Below are 23,828 nucleotides of genomic sequence, written 5' to 3' on the forward strand. Positions count from 1 at the left end.
ACTCGTGAATAGGCAGTGATCTGTGTCGTTATAATGGCGTCGGTAAAAAAGACGCACAACCAACAGGAACCAGCCAACAGTATCTGAGGTGTTCGCTAAAATGACTAAGTACAAGTGAGTGAAAGATTGAAGCAGTCCTCTGACTGGACCTGCTCTCTCGAGCGCATGGCTGTGTGCATCTGTGTCTGTGTGGTCACGTGATGTGCATTTTCAGAGGTAGAGAGGAAGAAGGGCTGCTCAGAAATGCTACACGCCACTGTGGATGTCAAATCGTTGTCGTTCTAAAATGCCATTTAAAAACAAAGACAGTGTAAACAGGGCCTGAGTGTGTACTTTTCGCGAGCGGAGGATCGCTATGCCGGTGTTGTCTATCGGACGAACCGTATGTAATACGTACAAAGCAGAGCTTACAAAACAGTTTTTTTTGTCGGCAACACAAACGTTGTCAACATAACTCACTGGAAATCCAAAATGCTTACACACCGGCGACTTCATTGAAAAAGGAGAGGGTTTAAGTTCTGTCGACGGGTCTCCTGCTTCAGTTTAACAAGCACGTCAACAAGCCTGTTATTTTCCCGCTTGGCAAGCCAAGCTGACTTGACATGGGGGCGTGGCAGCATCGACGATTCTATTTTTGGATTCGATAATCGAAACTGAGCATAAATTCGTGACACCCCTAAAAATGAACATTTCGCTTGTAAAACTTCTGCTTTCCCAGAGAAACTTTGAGTTCCTTTGTAAACTTGTGTCCTTTCTATGAACTTCATGATGACTTGCAACACCTGTGTATTGAAACTCTCACTCATAAAACTCTGTGTGCCCTTGCAAAACTTTTCTGAAGGAAATAGTACAAGGTGGATGAAGAGCAATATTTTAGTGCTTACGCAAATTAATTCAAAGTTTTGCATATATAGTACATAGATGAAGTCAGAATTATTTTTCAAGATACTAGTATTCAGCTTAAAGTGCTATTAAAGGCTCAATTTGGCAAGTTAGGGTAATTAGGCAAGTCATTGCATAACAGTGGTTTGTTCTGTAGAGAATCAAAAATATTGCTTAAGTGGACTAATAAAATTGACCTTAAATTGTTTTTGAAAAAAAAATAAAAACAGCTTTTATACTAGCCGAAATACAATAAGAATTTCTCCAGAAAAAAGTATATTATCAGAAATACTGTGAAAAATTCCTTGTTTTGTAATGCATCATTTGGGAAACAATTGAAAAAGAAAATTCACAGGAGGCCTAATAATTTTGACTTTAACTGCAAGTATAATACTGCAAAAGTTTTATGTGTTTGAATTGAAATAATTTACTTGACTGTTGATAGAATACCTGGTTTATTTTTTGAAGCAATTGAACATAAAGCAAATATTTCAATTTGTTTTTTTGAGTGCTTTATTGTGGGTGTCCATAAAAACAACAATGGTCATAGCTGCGCAAAGAAATGCCTGCAAGAATAATGTTTTTGAGACAATTACGGGAGGCGAGTCTCTATTTTTATTTCTTCAAACTGCAGTTCACAGACTTGTAAATAAGAGGTAAAGATAAGTGCAGAGGCTTTTAGACGGCGCATACTGTGCTGAAAAATTGGCATTAAAAGGGAGGCAGATAAAGGCATGTAATAGCTTGTGTGGGAGTAAGCAGATGGGCAGACAGTGGCAGAGTCTGTCATTTTACACAATCTCACTTTCATGGAAGGTAATTTGTCATGTCCACGCCAATTAACTGCCATTGCTGATGGACCATCATGCTCAGGTCTGTTTTTTTTTTTTTCCTCATTCCCACCATATTGTGCCCTCATGAATGACATTCTAATTCCAGAGTGGGGTATGGATGTCAAATTCACAAATGCAACAGGTAAAAGATGGTTGAGAATATATAAAATAAAATTGTAGACTCAAAATTTAGGTGGGCTATTCCACAGCTCAAAAATAAATAAATAAAATAATTTAAAATAAGAAATAAATCAAATGAAATATTAACCAATTTCAAGTTTTACAGTGGTTTGGAAAAGTCATGCTTTTAAAACTGCTCTATACAGTTAGGTTTATAAATATTGGGACATCGGCACAATTCTAACATTTTTGGCTCTATACAGCAACACGATGAATTTGAAATAAAAAGAAACGAGGAACTGAAGACTTTGCAGTTGAGGCCTGGCAGAGCATTACCAGGGCTGAAACCCAGCATTTGGTGATGTCTATGCATTCCATACTTCAGGCTGTAATTGACTACAAAGGATTTGCAACCAAGTATAAAAAAGTGAAAGTTTGGTTTTTGATTATTATTCCGTCTTTTGGTCCCTTAACAAGTGGGAGGCACATATGCACACAGTTGTAATTCCTACGCCGTTCATTTGATTTGGATGTAAATACCCTCAAATGAAAGCTGACAGTCCGCAGTTAAAGCACATCTTCATTGTTTTATTTCAAATCCATTGTGTTGGTGTATAGAGCCAAAACTGTTAGAATTGTGTTGATGTAACAATATTTATGAAAACATTATCTCCAGCAGCAAAGGTCCATCTACATAAAAAACTACTGGTTAGCCAATGATTCAGGAAACATATGAACAACAAAAATAGCTTATGCACCAACGTTTAAGCATGCTATAAACCAAACAGTGCAGTGGCTCATTTATTTAAAGAAAAGAAAGATATCTAAGATCTAGAAGTTTTTCAAGTTGTTAAGAAGTCTGCATTTTTGAAAATATAGCAGAGGTCAATGACTGAGTAATTTAACCTGACATGTTTACTGTTTCAAAATATTTAAAATGTTTCTTAAAATAAAATAGATTGTGTGAATGGAAAAAGTTGTACACATTTTAGAGCAGTAATAACAATACCATGATACTGTGAAAATATGATATTTTTATCAAAGGTTATTATAACTACAAAATTTTAAGGTACTTTCACACCTGTGGATCGATTCTTTTGTTCTAAACAGGGATTAAAATTGTTACAAAGTTGCACTTTGTTCTTGGTGTGGTTCGCTTTCACACAGCAAAGTTCCTAACTGGACCAAAGTCACGTGCGAGTAATCTCTCCTCACATTGGTCAGAGATTCAGGACTTGTTTCAGAGTCCCACTCAACTGTCATGCGTCCTTATTTTAATTTATGGCAATGAGCAGTAAGACATTATAAGCGAAAAGCTGCACTTTGATTTTGAATGATGACACCCACAGAAATTGTCACCAGATATAAATCCAAGGTAAAACTTTCTCATACAGAGCTGTTGGCTAGAACTATCCATTATAGGCTTTAGATTATAGACAGAAATAAAAGATAAACCAAGACTGCTGATGAACAGATGAACAGCTCTCATTAATAGTTAACATGCTTTCACTTTCTTATTTGACATGAAACACACATTTACCAGTAGGAATGACATCCCGCCCTACTCATAATTCTCTCTTCATATAGCTATATATGCATATTACATATCCATAATACACTGTGATATAGCCTGGCTCGGATCACATTGCTTTCTCACTACAATCAATCCACTCCAGAATTCGTTTCAATCGAGCAGAGACCACCTCATTCAGGCAATATCAATTGTTTTGGCGTGGCTCCGAGCGTGATTGCTGGATTCACATATCGTCACCTTAGAGTTATAAGGTTCCATCTGACATTTTTATCAAAATTAAGTTTTTGACATATTCTTATTAATTGACAACCTATTTACATTATGGTATGTTTTTTTTAGAAGTTGTTTCCATTTTAAGACTTTTTATTAAAAAACAAAACAAAAAAAGTTACACATACTGTTTGCTATGGAATGCAAAAACTTTGAAGCTCAATATCTCAAAATCATTCAGAACGCAGCGAGAACCTTGGAATTCCAAGGCGACGATATGGCAAACAAACCGCGCTAATGGTGGAAATGTGCCAGGTTCTGAAACAAAAGCCTAGGTGTGAAAGTACCTTTAATCTGACCCATGACTATAGTGCCAGCCCTATCATTCTGGGGTAAAATGCAATTTTTTTTTCTTGTGACAGACACTTTGCATTCTAGTAAAATTATCTTTTAAATATCCTATTATAAAATACATTTTTCAGTCATATACTTCTGGGGGTTGCCAGCTCCGGTGGACCTACTGCCATTGAGATCAATAGGAATGCTAATGGATCGATTTCTCTGGTATTATAGACCTCCTCTGGCTCTGGCACTCATTTCGACAAGTTCATTAGCATCTCACAGGAAAGAAGGTTTCTAAACTTTCCTGGCAATTTTTTAATATCCCTTTAAAGTTTTCCCATTTAGTGAATGCAGACATCAGGTACAGGAGAGAAAAATGAATGTGACCGTCAGTCAAAGACTGTCTAACTTAATACTTGATAATCTTCAACTACCGGCTAACATTATAACGCTCCACAGGAGCCGTCTTCGGTTCAAAGCTCAAGCTCTGCTCAAGCTGTTCATGCTCGCGCAGCCGACCGCAGACTAAAACCTAATCTGGGAAGATTACAATAATGAACCGAGGTAATTATATTTTGCTCATGCCTAAAACCTTGAGAGAAGGCAAGAGCGAAATGCCACCATTTCAGTCTGTGCTCCTTTTATGTTGAGTGATGACTTCTTCACTTCGCACACTCTTTAGTCGACCTCAATCTGAGGTTGTTTAGTAATTACATGACTCACATGAATGTTAAATGTGCAGTCCACCCTATAAAAATGCAAATGCCATCATTATTTACACAATTTGAGGGGAATTTATCCACAGAAACAAATCACAGCCTGGAACCACTTTAGGCTGAGTAATTTTTTTGTGAACTATTTAGTAAAAATGAATAAATAGAATACATTTTGACAAAGTAAAAAACAGGTATGTAAAGAACATCTGCAAAAAAGCACAATTTGCCAGCTTCCATGCTAACAAACGCAAAGCCTGCTCTCAATCATTCAGCAGCTCCCAATAGTGTTGCAGCGAATGCGGACTGTGAGTGGATCTTAACAGGCAATGTTCCCTAGGTGATAAATGTTAGCAATAAGCAAAAACAAGAGTGTAGCTGACAAGCACTTGAGCGGAATATTAATATCAATATGCTAATTTGGTTGAAAAGCAATTTTGCCGTTTGCCTTGGCAATTCTGACATGAGGTCTGGTGTACGCTTGTTGGGAGTTGATAAATTAAAAGGAAAGGAGGCGAAAAACAAGGTGCTCACGCCATTATTTGCACAGTGCCACCGAAGCTAATAAAAAGCAAGTATCAGATTTAAGCAAGGGGCTTTTAAAATGTGCTGTGAAGTTATGGGATTAAACCATGAGACCTTTGTCACGACTATTATTCCAAAAGAAAAACAGAGGCATTTCCTAGACCGGCCTAAAATGGTTCATACAGCAGCATAAATCTGACATGACTTTTTCTCAAGCTAATAGTTTACAAGCTCTCCGTATGGATCGCTGCTTCTATTACCGCCTAGATCCTGATGTATCATCCCTGTCCGCACTTCTTAATGAGAGCGGCATGCGTTTAACAGTCTGATCAATTCAGGTCTTGTTAACAGCCACGCAGACGAAAAATTTCATAACTGCCAAATACTTCTCCCAAGGCTAAAATCCACCACATGAAATGTAGCATGACCACATATTGATCTCCATTATTCATGGTCAAGGCCATCTTTGGAGCTTTTGCTTAAAAAAAAAAACTACCTTGCTGAGGTAATGAGAAAAGTTTACCCGGAAAGGAGCAATTTCATACAATTTGCAACTAGTCAGCAAGGAATAATTTCCGCTGAATCAATTCTGCCTGTAATTTAATTGACAGGCAAGAAGAATGTTTCACAGTGCTAATGTGTACTCAAAGAGCTACATGCTTGCTTTTCTCCAAGTACACAAAAACATTTAATGGTTCTCACAACTGTGAAACTTCTCAACAATGCTGAAAATTGCAGGTTCGCCGTTTACGTTCAATTCATGTGTCCATAATAAAAACAATGAAGAATGAAGGAGAGTTTCTTTGAGCATCACTCCAAAAAGAGGCACTCGTCCATGCAGTGAACATATTCAGAGTGATTTTCTTGATTTCCTGGGGTTATCATGCCCCTCCGCTGTTACACTCTTAGACTTGAGTATTGTGTGATTTGTGTCGTCGCCTGGGTTCCTTTTGAGAAAATGGACTTTGGTGGGTCAGTACACAATTTGCCACAATCAGCACAGTTGAAACTATTCTAGGAGCATTTCTTTGTGCCCAAGCCTCTTTTTTTTTTTTTTTTTTTTTTGAAAAAGTCTCCAAATGCAAGAAACTTGTTAACAAATCAGCTCTCTCAAGGACTCTGAGAGACTGTAGGAATAAATATGACATGGTTAATTATGACGCAGAACAAGAGTTGGGGAGGTCTTTGACTGGGAGCGAAATCCTGCCTGGCTGGTCCAAAGATCACCACGAAAACCCTGTAGATTTTCCTTCACAGCCAAAACAGATCAAAGAGCAGCTGGAGGCTGTTTTCTCATTCACAGAAACAATGTGTGCTCGGAGGGGGCGAGCAGCTTCTGCCAGCAGGGAAAGAGGAGCTCTTGGTGCGGTGAGGGTTTCTTTTTGTTGGAGAAAGCCGCCGATATCCAAAAGATGAAAAATATTGTGTACTTCCCAAGGGCTACGAAACAAAACAACTAAGAATTGAGTCATCATGTGCCTAAAAGCGATTCATAAATGAATAAAAGTGATCCTCTGAGTGGGGTCGCGTGTGAAAAATTTAAAGGCACCGCTCCCGCAAAACATTTTAAAACCAGCATAAAATTCAACATTTGAAACAATAAAACATACACCTGTCATATGTCCTGATGCACTTTAGAATATCACAATCTAAACTTGTCTCAAATCTTGCTTTATTTCTTAAACTCAATTGTTGTACGACTTCAAAAGACTTGGAATGATTCATGTTACCAAATGTATTACTTCCATGGTACTTTTACCGTTTCTTAAATATTTAATTTAAATATATTAGTTCCGGGTGAACTATCAGTTCAAATTTGCATGTATAGTTGAAGTCAGAATTATTAGCCCCCCTGTTTAATGGAGAGCAGATTTTTTTTCAACACATTTCTAAACATAATAGTTTCAATAACTAATTTCTAATAACTTTATTTTTTTTTTATCTTTGCCATGATGACAGTAAATAATATTTCACTATATATTTTTTCAAGGCACTTCTATACAGCTCAAAGTGACATTTAAAGACTTAACTGGGTTAATTAGGTTAACTAGGCAGGTAAGGGAAATTAGGCAAGTTATTGTATATCGATGGTTTGTTCTGTAAACTATCAGAAAAAATATAGCTTAAAGGGGCTAAGTTTGACCTAAAAATGTTTTTTTTTTTTTATTAAATTAATTGTTAAAATATTCTAGCTGAAATAAAACAAATAAGACTTTCTCCAGAACAAAAAATATTATCAGACATACTGTGAAAATGTCCTTTCTCTGTTAAACATCATTTGTGAAATATTTAAAAACAAACAAAAAAAAATTCAAAGGAGGGCTAATAATTCTGACTTCAACTGTATATAGACAAAAGTATGTACGTTTATCACATATATCAGTGCTTTCTACAGGTTTGAAATATATTAGTGGTGGTAGCTGGATTGAAACACACCTTTTACCCACAGCATATAAATGGTTAACTACATGCGGCAAACCGAAAATTTATGTATTTTTACCAACATTTTTATTTATTATGACACTGTCATAATTTTTTCCCCCAATTGGTTAAAGATAAAAAGAAACTTTTGAAATAAAAAAATAAATAAATAAATGAGGAAAATAAATAAATAAAATACTAATAATAAAAATCGCTTTGCCTATATTTCTTTTATGCTATTCAGGAGCCATGTGAATCAGGAATCATGTAATATCTGCTGCTGACATTTTGTACAGTATTGTCCAACTATTTTAGATGTCTAAAATATGTAATATTTGAAGCAAATAAAAAAATAAATGATTTAAAGGATGATCTCTCTAAAAATTATAATAATTACAAGAATAAAAGGTATAGATTATTTAAATAAGGCAAATGAGTTGACTAACAATTTCAAATGGTGTACAAATATTTTGCAGCCAGTTTTAGATGTCAAATTGTTCTCTCTGAGTATACTGAGTATATAGTAAAGTTTTTCTGAGTTGTTTATTAAAAAATTGAATTATTTAATATATTTTCTCGCTCTCACAGTCATGCGCGCAGTCATTTGTGATGTCAAGCAAAAGTAGGCTTAAATAAAATGGTAATAAAAAAAACATACAAATAACGACAACTTTAGTAAGCGAAAGCAAAAAAGCTGAATTCTTGAAACTTTACGTGTCCTCATAATTTAAAATGATCAAAAAATCACATTTAACGTTTTTTTCACCTAAAAAAGTTCAGTAAAAGAGATGATATAATTAACATTTTTGGGTATAAAATACATCACACCAAAGGAGAATTCTTAAACCACTAAATCAAGAGTATTTACATGTATTTATCTGAATTCTCTCAAATAATATTTTTGTCAGTTATCTAAACTTTTTTTTAAGTCACTGATGCAGAATGGAAAAAACATAAATTAAAAACATTTGGGCTTGAGTCAAATAGCCTTTCAATTGAATGGATTTTTTTACATTTAGAAGTCACATGAGAACATGGAGTGCTTACTGAGTTATGCTGTTTCAGGTACTCTGCCGCATTCTCTTCAGCATCTCCTCCGATCTCTCCAATCAGAATGATGCCCTCTGTTTTTGGGTCCTGCAGGAAAACCTCCAGGCAGTCAATGAAGTTTGTCCCATTAAAAGGATCTCCACCGATTCCTGCAAATATAGTCACAGTTTAAAGCCCTCTTTGAACAAAACACTTTCTGTAGAGTTAGCAGATTTAAAGCAATGTATGGTTAGCTTGCCATACCAATGCACAGTGACTGGCCAAGACCCACTTGTGTCGTCTGATGTACAGCTTCATACGTAAGGGTGCCTGATCTGGATACAATGCCTGAGTACAGGGAAACATAAAGCAAGATAAATTACAATATTAGAACTTAATTGAGTTGCTAATGAAACATTTTAATTTAGCAAAATTATATATTACACTAAAAAGATAAGTAATAAATTACATTTTACCAATGTCCATAATTTTTATTAATGAAGAGGTATGCAATATAATTAAAACCGAATCTGTTGGTATTCCTGAGCAGAATGTAATTACGTTGCTCTACTTTTCTTCTATTGACTGTGCTGTACACTCACCGACCACTTTATTAGGTACCCCTGTCCAAATGCTCATTAGCGCAAATTTCTAATGAGCCAATCACATGGCAGCAACTTAACATTTAAGAGTTGAGCATTTAAGCATGTAGATATGGTCAAGTCGATCTGCTTATCGTGATTTAAGGTGAATTAAGTAAGTAAAGGTTTATTTATATAGGGCCTTTCCCAGACATTGAGTCAGAAAGTGATATACAATAAGAGAAAACAACTAAAAGAACACATGACAATAAAAGAAAACATGTAAAAACATATTAAAACTAATTGAAAATTCAAATACAGAAACACTAATACTGTTAATTAAAAGCTTGACCAAAAAGGTGCATCTTTAAACGCTTTTTAAAAAGTTCAACTGATCCCAGAGTTCTCAGTGCTATCGGGAGAGAGTTCCAGAGCCGTGGGGCCACCGCACAGAAAGCACGGTCACCATTAGTCTTAAGGTGACCGTGTCTAGAGTCTAGAGCTCTGGGAATGGCTAGCAGTTCTTTGCTAGAAGACCTCAGAGACAGGCTACATGAGTGACTGCTTAATAGATCTTGAATATACAGGGGTGCTTGACCATGCAGAGCTTTATATGTAATGACCAGAATCTTAAAATTTACTCTAAAACTAATAAGAAGCCAGTGAAGTGCCTTAAGCATAGGAGTAATGTGTGACCTCCTACTGATGATTGTTAAAAGCATCGCTGCTGCATTCTGCACAACTTGCAAACGCTCTATAGAGGATTTGTTCAGACAAGTGAACAGAACATTACAATAATCCAATCGAGAAGAGATGAAGGCATGGACAAGCATCTCTCTCTCTTCCTTTGACACAACATCTATGATTTCTGCGATGTTCCTCAGGTGAAAAAAGCATGTACGAAAAACAGATTTAGCATGGCTATTAAAACAAAAGACAGATCTCAATCAAAAATGACACCAAGATTTTTAATATCACTGCAATTTGAAGATGACAAACCCCCCAAAACTTGCCTGATCATTGGGGTGATGATATCTGGAGCAAAAATGAACATTTCTTATCCAATAGAAAATTGGAAAAAACGTTGCCTGCTCTGAAGAGTCTCGATTTCTGCTGCGACATTCGTATGGTAGGGTCAGAATTTGGCATCAGCAACATGAAAGCATGGATCCATTCTGCCTAGCATCAATAGTTCAGGGTGGTGGTGGTGTAATGGTATGGGGGATATTTTCTTGGCACACTTTGGGCCCATTGGTACCAATTGAACATTGTATCAACACCACAGCCTAACTGAGTATTGTTGCTGACCATGTCCAACTCTTTATGACCACAGTATACCCATCTTCTGATGGCTACTTCCAGCATAAATAGCGTGCAATGTCATTAAGCGCGAATCATCTCAGATTGAATTCTTGAAGATGACAATGAGTTCACTGTACTCAAATGGCCTCCACAGTCACCAGAGCTAAATCCAATAGGATGTGGTGAAATGGGATGTGGTGAAATGGGTGAGAAGAATATCTGAGGAACATTTCTAGTCCCTTGTTGAATCTATGCCAAGAAGGATTAAGGCAGATTTAAGGCAAAAGTGGGTCCAACCCTGTATTAGCAAGGTGGACGTAATAAAGCGAGTGACTGTTAAACAAAAACAACTTTTTTTATTCCATTTGCAAATTTCAACAGAAATAGAGAAAATGGCCACTTTCACCTGAACCATTTCCACAGATATTTTACAGGGTGGCAAGTTTTATAACAGGAATAAGCAGCAAGCTCAACCGTGAGTTACATTCTTCAGAGTGGTTCAAAAACCTGTATCATCCTTCAAGTGATGTGACCTGAGACAGCCAAAGCCCTGCAGCTTAAATCTCCCTGACAGAGCACTGATGAGAAGTTATCTGCTTCACTCTCTCTTTTTTAGCAGTCTGATCTCCGCGTTACAGTCTTCATCTGAGTTCATGTTCAAACAGAGACATCTCATCATTCCCTGAGATGGTGAGAAACTCTTACAAATTTGACACATTAAAAAGGGTCTGTCTGAAATGTAGACCCTCTGGCTCTGTCTGTTTGAAGCTTCTTTTATGAAGGTGAAGACAGGGGGGAAGTTAGGCTTTTTAAGGATCTCTTAAGGGTTTTATTGGCTGAGAATGTGATGCTCTGAGCTGCTTCGCTGTCAAACTCTTCTGGCACGAAGACTGGCTTTTACAGAGATATGGAACAACAGGTGCCATCCAATGAAGTGCTTACCAATTCTTCCTTTCTTGTGGATGTGTCCAGGCATGATCCCGATTTTGCACTCGCCAGGCTACACGGTGAGAAATAAACACCATTATACTTCAGATTTTACTACATGCTATTTGAAGTTACATGTCAACTTGAAATCCTTCCCAGTTTATTTCACATTTTTGAATTATTTCTTGGTACACATAAATCTTTTAACTATATACTGTAGAACATCATTTGATGCCACTTTTCATACACTACTATTTAAAGGTTGTTAGGAGTCTCTTATGCTCTTTTCAAGGCTGTGTTGATTTGATTAAAACAGTATAAAAATAACATTCTAATGTTACAATATAAAATTAAAGTGTTAGTTCACCCAAAAATGAAAGTTGTGTTATTAATTACTCTCCTTCATGTCGTCTCAAACCCCTGAGACCTTCATTTATCCTCTGAACTTAATTTAAGATATTTTAGATTAAATCAAAGATCCTCCATACGCAGCAACGGTCACAAGACCTCCAAAGTACAAAAAAATGAAACGGCTAATGGTGCATTCACACCAGATGTAGATGAAGCATAAAGCACTAGTGATTTACATGTTGAGTCTATGCAAAGATGTGATAGACATCCTATGGCGCAGTTTGGATGAAACTGGAGCAATTTTTAATTTTTAAATGTGAATGAAGCAAAGTCAAAGTCAGAGTAAACTATATGTGCTCTATTTTAATGATTTAGACACAAAATCTAAAGCGCATGGCGCAAAAGCATTAAGGGTATGTCCGAATCCACTTTTGCTATTTTAAGGGAAAAATACGGTTTGCGCACTAGCGCATGGTCTAAAAGGGCTGTGCTTATTTTCCTAATGAGTTTTGGGTGTGTTTTCAGCATAGTGTGCATTAAACCAATCAAAGTCTCATCTCCTATTCCCTTTAAGAGTCAGTTGCGTCGCGCCATGACGCATTTGCTATTTACATGGCGTACTTTGTAAGTGGAAAAAGTGACCACTTCACTAGCGAGAAAACAGTCAAACTGACCATCTGCAGCGCCAGGATAAAAAAAAGGATCCTCCTAAAATCGGCCTCTTCACATTCTCTATATTTTACTTTTATTCTTTACTTGACTCCTTTACTTTCGTGGAGTAAGGAAACGGTGAAACTCACTCCACTGAAGACATCCTTCAGTCTACACATTTAATTTAGTTTAAGTGCAAAGATTTGTTTTTAAACTATTTCTAAATTCAGTTCTAATTTCCAACAAATCAATAAATGAGCAATAATAACGTGGTCAAAAAACAAGAAAAAGTTATACCCAAACACACGTAATAAAATAGCAACACGCCAACAATGCGCCTTAACACACCTCCTTTTTAGACCGGCACACCCATAAGTCTATAAAGTGGCGCAAATGGATTTGCCATTTAAATGTGGTGTAAAACTCAAAAATTAGGGTTGCACTGGTCTGAAAATAGCAACAAATCATGCCAAACACGTCTTGCTCCTTATTGCACCAAGTGTATGATAGAACGCAAAATGTTCAATTACGTGCAAATAGCACAATTTACTCACAAGACACGTCTGGCATGAATGCCCCATAACATTGCTAAAATATTTCATGTGACTGTAATGAGTGTAATCGTATGAAGCTCCAGGAACACTTTTGTGCACCAAAAAAAACCCTTTTTTTATGTCTCCCATGTCAGATCAGTGTGGGCATTAACTATGGGCAATATGGCATTTACATGTTGCGCTGCAGACTCTAGAGGCAATAAACGCAGAAATAAATGTGCGTAAATAGGCACCCTGATGACATGGCGAAGAGAATATACAGACATATTAAGTCATATTTACAGTTTTTTGATACACAAAGTTTTCATGAAGATTTGTATGATTACAGTTGAACCACTGAAGTGACATGGAATGTTTTGACAAAACGATTGGCCCCTTTTCTGGACTTTGAAGGTTTTGAGACACTTGATGTATATGGAAGACAAGAGAGCTCTCAGATTTCCTCTAAAATACCTTAATTTGTTTTCAGAAGATGAATGAAAGTCTCAGGGGTTTGGAAGAACATGAGGGTGAGTAATTAATAAGAAAATGTTCATTATTGGGTGAACTAATCCTTTAATAATCAATTTTAAAATATTAAAAACTGTACTTTCTCCATATAATATCCATAAAAAGTTTAGTGCAACAAAATGCTTTAAATATTAAATGCTGACCGGGTGTTCAAAGCAGTTCTGTGCAGTATTAATGGATATATGTGGAAAGTTCAAAAGAACCGCATTTATTTGGAAATATCTTTTTTTAATTGATCAACATTAGTGTAAAACTGAACTAATTTTCCTCTATTTCTAAAAATTACATCCACAATCTCCTCCTCAAAGCTCACACATCCTATTTTGGTTAATTTAAGTTTTCAAAAACAAAACAGTGTGGGCACAAATAGCACAGAATTGCAGCTCTTACATTGATGACACCAGGACAGTTGGGGCCGACGAGGCGGGTTTTGTTCTGGCGGAGCAGCCTGTGTTTGACTCGCACCATGTCCTGCTGAGGGATTCCTTCTGTGATGCAGACAGCCAGCGGCATCTCTGCGTCAATCGCTTCTATGATGGCAGCTGCTGCGAAAGGAGGTGGCACGTAGATCACGGTGGCTTCAGCGCCTGTGCCATCTTTTGCCTAAAACATAATCCAACATCATCATCATCATCATCATGTATTTTTATTTCATGTCACATCAGCAACAAAGGCTATTTTCATGGCAAAAAAATGTCACTAATACATATACAATTAAAAACAACAAACAAATAAATACATAAATTCTTATTATTTTTTTATGTTAATACATGATTAAAAACTCTACATTTTCCCTCGTGACACTTCTCCTTAAGCGAATAAATTTCATAAAAATGCAGGACAGTCCAGTAGAACGTGTTTTACAGTGAGAGGAATTGTGCAGAACAAACACTGAGTGGAATCTTCACTTTTAAGCAAAAACTCATGAGTTAATCTTGTATGTCCAATACGACATCTGGTAAAAATCCCTAGATCAAATCTGAATTAAATGTATTAATACGAGTCTTAAAATGTATTTAAAACATTCACAGAACTGAAAAAAATAAATAAATATATATATATATATATATATATATATATATATATATATATATATATATATATATATATATATATATATATATATATATATATATATATATATATATATATATATATATATATATATATATATATATATTTATGGCATTTCAGTTACCGTTGGGCTTTATGTGAAAGTGTTAAAGATTTTACAACCACCCCCTAGCCTTTAACACTTCTACTACTGCTGTTAACCACCCAATCTAAATAAGGCCCCTTCAAAAGACCCCTAACGCCCTCAGAGAATCAGAGCAGCTGTCCAAAAAGTAACTGTGGCTCACAGGAGACTGTCAGCAGTCACACAGGCCATTACCTCCTTCACGGAGTTGAAGACTGGCAGACCCAGGTGTGTTTTGCCCCCCTTGCCTGGAGACACTCCTCCTACTAACTGAGAGCCATAGTCCAGAGACTGCTGACTGTGAAATGTGCCCTATAGGGAAAATGAGAAACAATAAGACGTCTTTTAACAAAGGAGAGAATCAAATTTGGTATATGACCTATAAAACATTTCACATTACCTAAAAATCTCATTTTCATTAAAATTCCATGCAAACAGTGTTACATTGAGTAAGAAAATTTTAAATGTCTTCTCCAGTTCATCAATTGTTAATTCGATGTCGTCTGTGTGTTCTAAACACACAGATGACATCAATAAACATGAGAAAAACTGAAGACAGATAAAGTGTGTGAAAGTTCACTAAACCTTGAGCCACTCTGGTCATGTGAGACATGTTGTTTTGCAAATCTTTGCATTAGGAGCAGCACCAGAAGTTTACTTCTAAAAAGGTCTCAGATCATCTGATCAAATTGAATCTTAGCTTATCTTGCAGCATCGCTTTTTATAAAGCTTTTGGAACAACAAATAATAACTTGACTTCTATTTGATCATTTGGTATCAGAAGTTGCCTATTTGAAAGGCAAAGGCCTCTAGATTACGCTTATTTTACCAAAATAAAACATAATTATGCCTTGATTTTTTAATTATTTAATTAGGACAGTAAGGTCTGACTTTGCTTAGACAAAAGTCGTGTCACTTAACAGAAATAATGTACAGTATAGAATATAAAGTCATGATGCAGTATTGTGTATGACTTCAATGAGCTTGGAGGACTGCTTCCATAAATTTCTGCAATGACTCAAATAACTTATTAATAAAGACATCTGGAATGACAAAGAAGGTGTTCTTGCAGGACTCCCAGAGTTCATCAAGAGTCTTTCAATGCCTCCTTCATCTTACCCCAGACATGCTCAATAACGTTCATGTCTGGTGACTGGGCTGGTTAATCCAGGAGCACCTTGAACTTCTTTGCTTTCAGGAACTTTGATGTGGAGGCTGAAGTATGAACAGAAGCGCTCTCGTGCTGAAGAGTTTGCCCTCTCCTGTGGTTTGTAATGTAACGGGCAGCACATGTTGATACCACGTGGGTTGCTATAGGTCATCTGCAGTATTTGTGATAATTGGGTTCAACAGATGATTCATCGGAAAAATCTACTTCTGCGACTTTTCCAAATGATTAACCAGAAGTCAAATTATTATTTGTTGCTCTAACAACTGGAATCGACGACAAGACTTTTGTCAGGTAGTGTATAGTGGTATAATCATCTTTTTATTGTGTTTTTTCAAATGTTTCTTTATTATTGAAATAAGTTGAATGAATGAATGAATGAATGAATGAATGAATGAAAAAAATTACATTTGCTGCTCAAACTATTTATTTTAAATAAACTAAAACAACACAATACCTGTGATTTTTTTGGATAAAAAAATCGTTTTAGGTTTAATCCACTTAAATTTGTAAAAACAAAAAAAGTTAACTTAATTCCTTTATGTTGTCCCAACACAAACTATGTAGAACCATAATTTTTTACAGTGATGATGAACAAAATACAGTTTATTATGAGTACACAATGAAAGTAGACTTTAGGTGTGTCCCAAATTGCATACTTATGCACTATTCTACACCATTTTGTAGTATAAATAGTGCATTCACACTGAAATTCTAAAAAGAATAAGTGCACTTTAAATACTCAGATGATGCATTTACTCAACCATTAAAATGAAGTGTGGCATGTCGGACACCTTGCGCACTTAACAGCTGCTGCTTTGTTCATGTAGTGGAGCGAAGCTTTCGGCACTGATGTTGGATTACTTTATTTTGGATTGTAAAGGCAAAATTATACTGCGAGAGTGATTATAGCGTCTCCCGATGGTAAATGCAGTTACACTCACTGCAGATATTATTTGGTAGTTTGGCCATGTATTTCACTATTTTGACAACCGTCAAACATCATCAGGGAAACGGCCTGAATTACTTTTCAGTAACAAACGGTAATGTTCAATTTGGGATGACACTAGATTCATATACTATGTTGTTGAGTGTGCATGTAGATGAGTGCATAGTGTACCATTTAGGACGCAGCTTGTGTCTCTTAGAGTAGGTTAGGTCAACCTTTGTGTCTATAATCATCTAAATTACATCTGTAAAACTGACATATGACACACTGTCTGGATCACTGAAACTAATCATTTCCCTATCATAGTTCTTATTAACACAATGAATATCTTGAAATGAATGCAGGGCACTTTGAAACAACTGCAGGACCCGTTTTAAATCGCCAAAGATGCAGCTCACATTTAGCTGGGTTATTAAATTAAGTGTAAAGAGACTAATGTGGAACATGACATACAGTATTTAACCCCCCTGAATGTAACAGACTTAAAAAATGTTCTTTCATTGAGTAAAGCATGTTAAAATCAATAAATGCCATAAAAATAAATGTTATCCTCAAAAAAACTATTTCCCCATGAACAGGGATTTGAACAGCCTGTGGAAATGAAGCGTTGCGAACTTTAACCCGCGCTACATCCATGTTAATTATTACAAATTATTTTGAAACATCACAGATAAGTCCAAAGGCAAGGGTCGCCGGTACCAAGTCAATATCTTCCACTGTAATGTTGGGAATATAATTGCAAAGAATGAGAAAATTTGGCACATTTCCCTCCCGGCAGCCCCTTGCCAACTATTTTCTGCCATCATTTGTTCTCATGCCTTCATTAAGGCTGAAGTGCTGTGCTAACTTTGCCGTTTTTCCTGCACGCTGCCCCTGTTAACAGTGTAGCGATTAATTTGAGGTATGGTTTGCTTATGTAGCCGCACAGCAAAGTTAATATGGCGTGATGACACTCTAGTCATTTCTCATCCGCCTTCTAATTATAATGAGTGTTCATTAAAACTTCATCTAATAACCCTTTATTATGGTAAAGAGTCGTTTGGAAGAGGGTGAAGGAGAGCGAGGGAAATACAATGAGAGATTGGACATAAATCACGGAGGTGAAGAAAAGCAAGGTTACTAAATACTGGAGCCAGCAGTTTTAGTGCAAAGGGCCTGCGGGTAGATGTCAAGACAAGTTGTGCCTCTCTCTTCTAATAACAATATATACTGTATTTATTAATATATAGTGCAACATCTAAAGCAGGGGTGTCCAAGCTCTGTCCTGGAGGGCCAGTGTCCTGCAGAGTTTAGCTTTAACTTGCTTCAATACAACATGCGTGAAGTTTTAGGCTGCGTCCAAAACTGCCTACTACTCAGTAGGTACTGCATTTGAATTTAAACGTACTACTCGGCCGTTAAAAAAGTACGCTCAATACAGTATGAATGTGAAAAGTATGAATGGAATTCGGACGTACTACATCCGCCATTTTGTCATGGTCACGTGACCTACCTGCGTCAGTTGGGTCGCCTCACTTCCATTCATGAATTCTCTGGCGGGGCATTATAGGATAGAGCAGCGTGCATGGGATGTGCACTTCAGAATCTTGCCGGAAGTAGCAAGTCATCCGAGTACTTCTCGCCTACTGATTTTCGAATTTTATGAATTCGGACATACTACTCGGCTCACATACTGATTTTAGCGTATTGTATAGTATGGAAGTATGCGGTTTCAGACGCAGCCTTAGTATATCTAGTAAGACCTTAATTAGCTGGTTCAGGTGTATTTAATTAGGGTTGGAGCTAAACTCTCCAAGAAAACGGCCCTCCAGAATGAGTTTGGACCCCTCTTATCTAAAGTATCTAGTAAAATAAAGAAAAAATACATAAAAATAATAAAAATATATTAAAATAATAAAAAATATTTAAAACATCATATTTAAACCTAATGTAACATATAGCATAACATAATACTTTGAAGCAGCTATATTATTTGGTAAAAAAAATTGTATAATTGATGAACGCTTAACAATAATTGATAATATTGTGATAGATTTTTTTTAACAATGCAAGCTGTCATTACAGAGTATGTCACTTGCTATGCAGAAAAACTAACAAAAAAACATCTTGAGTGTAAAAGTTGAAAAACAGTTCCTAAATGTTGTTAAAATGCCCCATAATTGTATTTTTTTCTCTATCTAGAGCGGAGATGCTCAAATTAGGGCCTGAGGGCCAAAGTTGGCCCATTGTAACCTTTGATTTGGCCCACCATCTCATCTGAGAGGAAAGTGAGAGATGGAGAGGGTTGGGGTGAACGCCTTTAACACAGAAATCGTCATTTTTTATTTGACGTATCATTTTCTGTTTGTTCTATTTCTGAGCTACAAAAAAAGCTAATTGAAGTTAAATGTTTCAATTAAGTGTAAATAAATCAGATTTTTAAAAAAATGTTAATACAGTCACTTGACGGATAAAGGACCATGCAGAAGACATCAGCAAGTAAATCAAAGCAACAATCTAGTGTAATTTTGTTATGAAAGAGATTGTTTTGTTTTTACCGTGATAGGTTCACTATAAAATATAAAAATGTTTTCTAGTCATTTTTAAAGATGATTAAATTAATTAGGAAATTACCCATGGTAAATTACACCTATATAACCCACCTTTAATGAATCTGCTGCTGTGAATAAATCATTTGAACGGATTATTTAGTGAATCATTCATTAAGAACTTGTTGCCACCTACTGGCAGTTGTTGTGTCCTTATCCATAATAAGTGCCCTTATTATCCATAACAGGTCAGAACTAGTTGTAGAACCAGCACAAAAACATTCAATAAAATATTGTTCAATTTATTACTATTTATATACTGAAAAATATTGAATTATATATTATTACACACACGCAGAGTATATTTACCTTTAATAATTGACTCTTTTAGATTTATCAAGCATTTTATTTTGTTATTTATATCATTGTGTTTCTTTATGCAATTATTTTAAATCATTTCAGTCTACTTTTTGGCATCAAAACTACTCATAATCATTGTGTGTGTGTTTTTTAAGGACACATACTTTACAATCATCTCATTAGATTCACCCCCGTTTTGGGACTCCCAGTTTGCAAAACTGAATAATTTCCATTTTAAATTTATTGCATTTGTGACATTACGTATATTACCACCAAACATTTATTAGAGTCATTTAGATGACAAATAAATGATAAAATATAAATAAAAAAAATATTCATTATTTTGTTGAATTGATAAAAATATATATTTGCCAAACTGCCAAAATGTTCCATTATATATGTATGTATACTGTGATTATTATATAACAGCACAAAGCAAAAATAAAAAAAGAAGAAAAAAATGTTGTGTCTTATAACAAAGATTGTTTAAGAAAATCAATATTTCAACCTTTTTTTCTGCTGTAACTTAACTAAGTTTTGTGCAAAAAACAGACCAATCAGACCAGCCAGAACAACCAAACAGGCAATCTCAGCCAAATATTTTTGCTTAATTTCATTAGCTGAAATTTTGGTTGTTTAGATGTAGTAGAGATGATCAAGTTCAAATTTAAAGTAAGATTTAGCTGATCAGTCAGTTTCCTGTAAATTAGGTATGCCTCAACCATTAAGATTGCATAACAATTTAGCAACTTTAAAAATCATGGGAAATAAAAAATAAAGAGGTTTTAGGTTTTGGCTAAAATGGCGTAGGGGTTCTAAAGAACAGGGGTTCTCAAACTTTTCAGCCTGCGACCCCCAAAATAACAATGCCAGTGACTCGCGACCCCCAATATCCTCTGAGGTGGTTATAAATACAGAAACCTTGCATGCAATGACGCAGACACACCAATTAAATTCGTGTCAGTGCTTTAAATGTGCTAGAAAGTATAACCTGATGTTATAAAATCAAAATGCATCTGACGCTATTGCTGCCTTTAATATACTGTAATTACCCCAGGGGTCGCAATCCAATAGAACTAGTAACTATAAGCTACTATAGTAACTATATAGTATATAGTAACTATAAACTACTATTTTTATTTTCAGTATAGTTATGGATAAAATATGTTAATTCTTATGGTTTAATAAAAATAAATAGATTTTTGGAAATCACCAGGCGACCCCCCCTTCATTGCCCCACGACCCCTCGAGGGGTCCCGACCCCCACTTTGAGAACCACTGCTATAGAACATACTGTATGTGGCTAGTACACACCTGTTTTCCGGTGAACCCTTGACAGATGACCTTAGTGTTCTTGTTAATGTAAAGGTTGTTCCTGGATCCAGAATAACAGTGTCTCACTCCTGCTTGCTGCACTGCAAATACAAAGACGACAGCAGTGGAATAAGAACCAAGGACTAATACATACATGCATAACATTTTATCAAACATCTAATATGACATTTAAAAATTCTTATTTCCTAGTAAAGTCTGCATGATGAAAGTCCAAAATGATGAATTTGCAGCCTGTATTATTTCTATATTAATGATATCCCTCAGTCCAACTGGCTGCAGGCTGAATCCAGGTTGCAGATTAGTTATTAATCGGTTATGTTAAATGCAACGTTGAAAAATGAACCATTACAGCACAATGATTGGTGTCGGCTTAAGTTTTATTTGTTGACTTCTCTTTTCTATATATGAGCAATTCCAGCGTTATGTATGTGACATTTGCAGTAAAAATCTAAAACATAAATTCACATAGAAAGTAAACGTTAACATTATATTGTAACATATGTTTCTATTTTTCAGCACAACTGACCACAAAGTTATGGGAGCAGAAAAATATAAACGTGTAAACATGTTTGGAACTTTAAATAAGGAAATCAAACATCCCTTACGGATGCGACAAAAAAAGTTAGTGAGTTTACAGTGTACAACATACTTTGCAGAAATTCTGTGAATTAAACTGCACAACTCAAAAGAAACAATGCTAATTAGCAGGATAAGAGTTGGCTCTCTATAGAACAAACATGACTGATTTTGTTTTATTTTACATTTTTGCATTTATGAGGAAAAAAAGTGTCTTTATGGATGTGACATCTTTCCATTATGGATGTGAAAACGTAATTTTTATTTATTTTTTTATGGCAAGGGTGACATTTGCATGGAATTGCATATATATATAAAAACGTTCATTTCAGCAGAAAAATTGCAGACGGCATTTAGAGGCTTTTGGATTACATCTTCAAACGTTCACTACAGGGTCTGAAGTGCAAAGGTCACACTGCTTTGACCTCAAATATTTTGGAAATAAATCAGAGGTGAAAGAGAAAAGAGTCTGTTGCAAACACCAAACTAAACCAAAAAAAACTCCATATTTCTGACATATTTCTAAATGATCAACAAACAGTTCTGATTCCAAAATGACGCAACAGAACAGAAGAACATTACTCATTAATCATAAATGACAGGATTAGAGGGTCCACTCACGTTTCTCTCTAGGTTAAAGTTCACTTATAGACAATCCGTTGCTTGTCTATATCTGATTTCTCCCTGCAAAACTTTTATAATGTATGTTGTATGTGCATTATTACAGGTTTAAAACAAGTACATACTCAATGGAATTTAAATAAAATTACAATTCTTGCTTTGGAAGCAAAGAGAGAGTGAAGTCCATTAAGTCTCGAGAGAAAATATTCCATTATTGACAGAGGCATGGATTGCACAAGACTGGAAGAGTTAAAAAGAGAACCAAAACCTTCAAAAGTAGAAATAGCTTAAATTCTAATTTAGATTTTGTATATTAGTTTCCAACCCCGCTAAATCACTTTATTTAAAGAAAGAAATAAAAAGCAACAATTTAAAGTGTTATGAGCTGCTTGCAGTAAATGCAAAAAACTACTAAACACAAAAATGCCACCCTGTCACCATGGATTAAAAGGATAAAAATATACATATATATTGATAGCAGTAGGGGGAAAAAAGCAAAATATTGATCACAAGTATAATAACAAACACTTTCTTATAAACATAAATAAGCAGTAAATTATGTCAAAATATGCTGCTGTCAGTCTACTGCATTCCAAGACACGATCACGATTTACTCAAACAGACATTAATTTACTGAACTTCTTTGATAATGTTGAAATGACGCACATTTACAGTTAAAACTCTTTACTTTAAATAATGTTACACATTTATCTGCTTAAAACCCCAGCACAGCAGCGTTAGCATTAGCTTGCTGTGTGTGTCAAAGCAGAATATTAAGATATAAATGACTCCTACGTTTACAGTAGGTGCTGGAGCAATGTAAGCAATAAAACGACAAGGCGTTTCGATTATATTAACACTTCTGTCAGTTTTACTTACAGAGCAAGCGGGCAAACAACCTGCTGTGAGACATCTTCGGTCATTCACCAATGACACCGGACAGACATGGACCTAAACGTCAGCGCACTTAGTAGTCCAGCTAGATGCCTGAAGGAAATAGAATCGCCAACATACTAAAGTTAGAGGTAAATATAACTTGCAAAACAAACCGTCGTATTTACATGCGGATTTAGAAATGATCTCAGTTGAAAATAAATATTTAAATTAATGTTGAAAATATATATTTGCTATTAAACGCAAGGAATGCCGGGTAATGTAGTTATTTCATGAATGTATATTTTTAATGTAAAAAATAATATAATATAATATAATATAATATAATATAATATAATATAATATAATATAATATAATATAATATAATATAATATTTCACATTAAATTAGAATTACTTTAAGAAAATGACATCTTAGAAAAATAAAAAAAGAAAATAATTAAAATTAAAGCAAATAAAATTCAATTAAATGCTGTAACATAACGCAGCTCAGTAACAATCAGAAAAATATATAATTTAAATTGATACATAAAATATAAATTGGATATAATTCATTCATTCATTTTCTTTTAGACTTAGTCCCTTTATTATTTGGGGTCACCACAGCGGAATGAACCGCCAGCTTATCCAGGAAACATATCCCATACACTCTCATTTACACACATACACTACGGATAATTTAGCTTACCCAGTCTTTGGACCATGAGGGAAACCG

The 23,828-nt window shown here is 35.4% G+C and overlaps 1 protein-coding gene across 2 annotated transcripts in view; it reads right to left on the reverse strand.

Moving 5' to 3' along the window:
* suclg1 (succinate-CoA ligase GDP/ADP-forming subunit alph) overlaps window positions 1–23,167 on the reverse strand; it is a 32,425-nt gene extending 9,258 nt beyond the window's left edge. Inside the window, exons 1-7 of one of the 2 annotated variants that reach the window (XR_012398607.1) lie at window positions 23,100–23,151; window positions 21,003–21,103; window positions 14,879–14,995; window positions 13,876–14,088; window positions 10,899–11,492; window positions 8,874–10,790; window positions 8,628–8,779 (exon numbers count right to left, since the gene is read on the reverse strand). Coding sequence is in view for 1 of the 2 variants with exons in the window: in NM_001002577.2 (NP_001002577.2) it covers window positions 8,628–8,779; window positions 8,874–8,957; window positions 11,435–11,492; window positions 13,876–14,088; window positions 14,879–14,995; window positions 21,003–21,103; window positions 23,100–23,133 (759 nt within the window). In the remaining variant the exon portion in view is untranslated. 2 annotated transcript variants of the gene reach the window in all.
* Between the last annotated feature and the right edge of the window lie 661 nt (window positions 23,168–23,828).

Source organism: Danio rerio, chromosome 1, assembly GCF_049306965.1.
Source record: "Danio rerio strain Tuebingen ecotype United States chromosome 1, GRCz12tu, whole genome shotgun sequence".
NCBI lineage: Eukaryota > Metazoa > Chordata > Actinopteri > Cypriniformes > Danionidae > Danio > Danio rerio.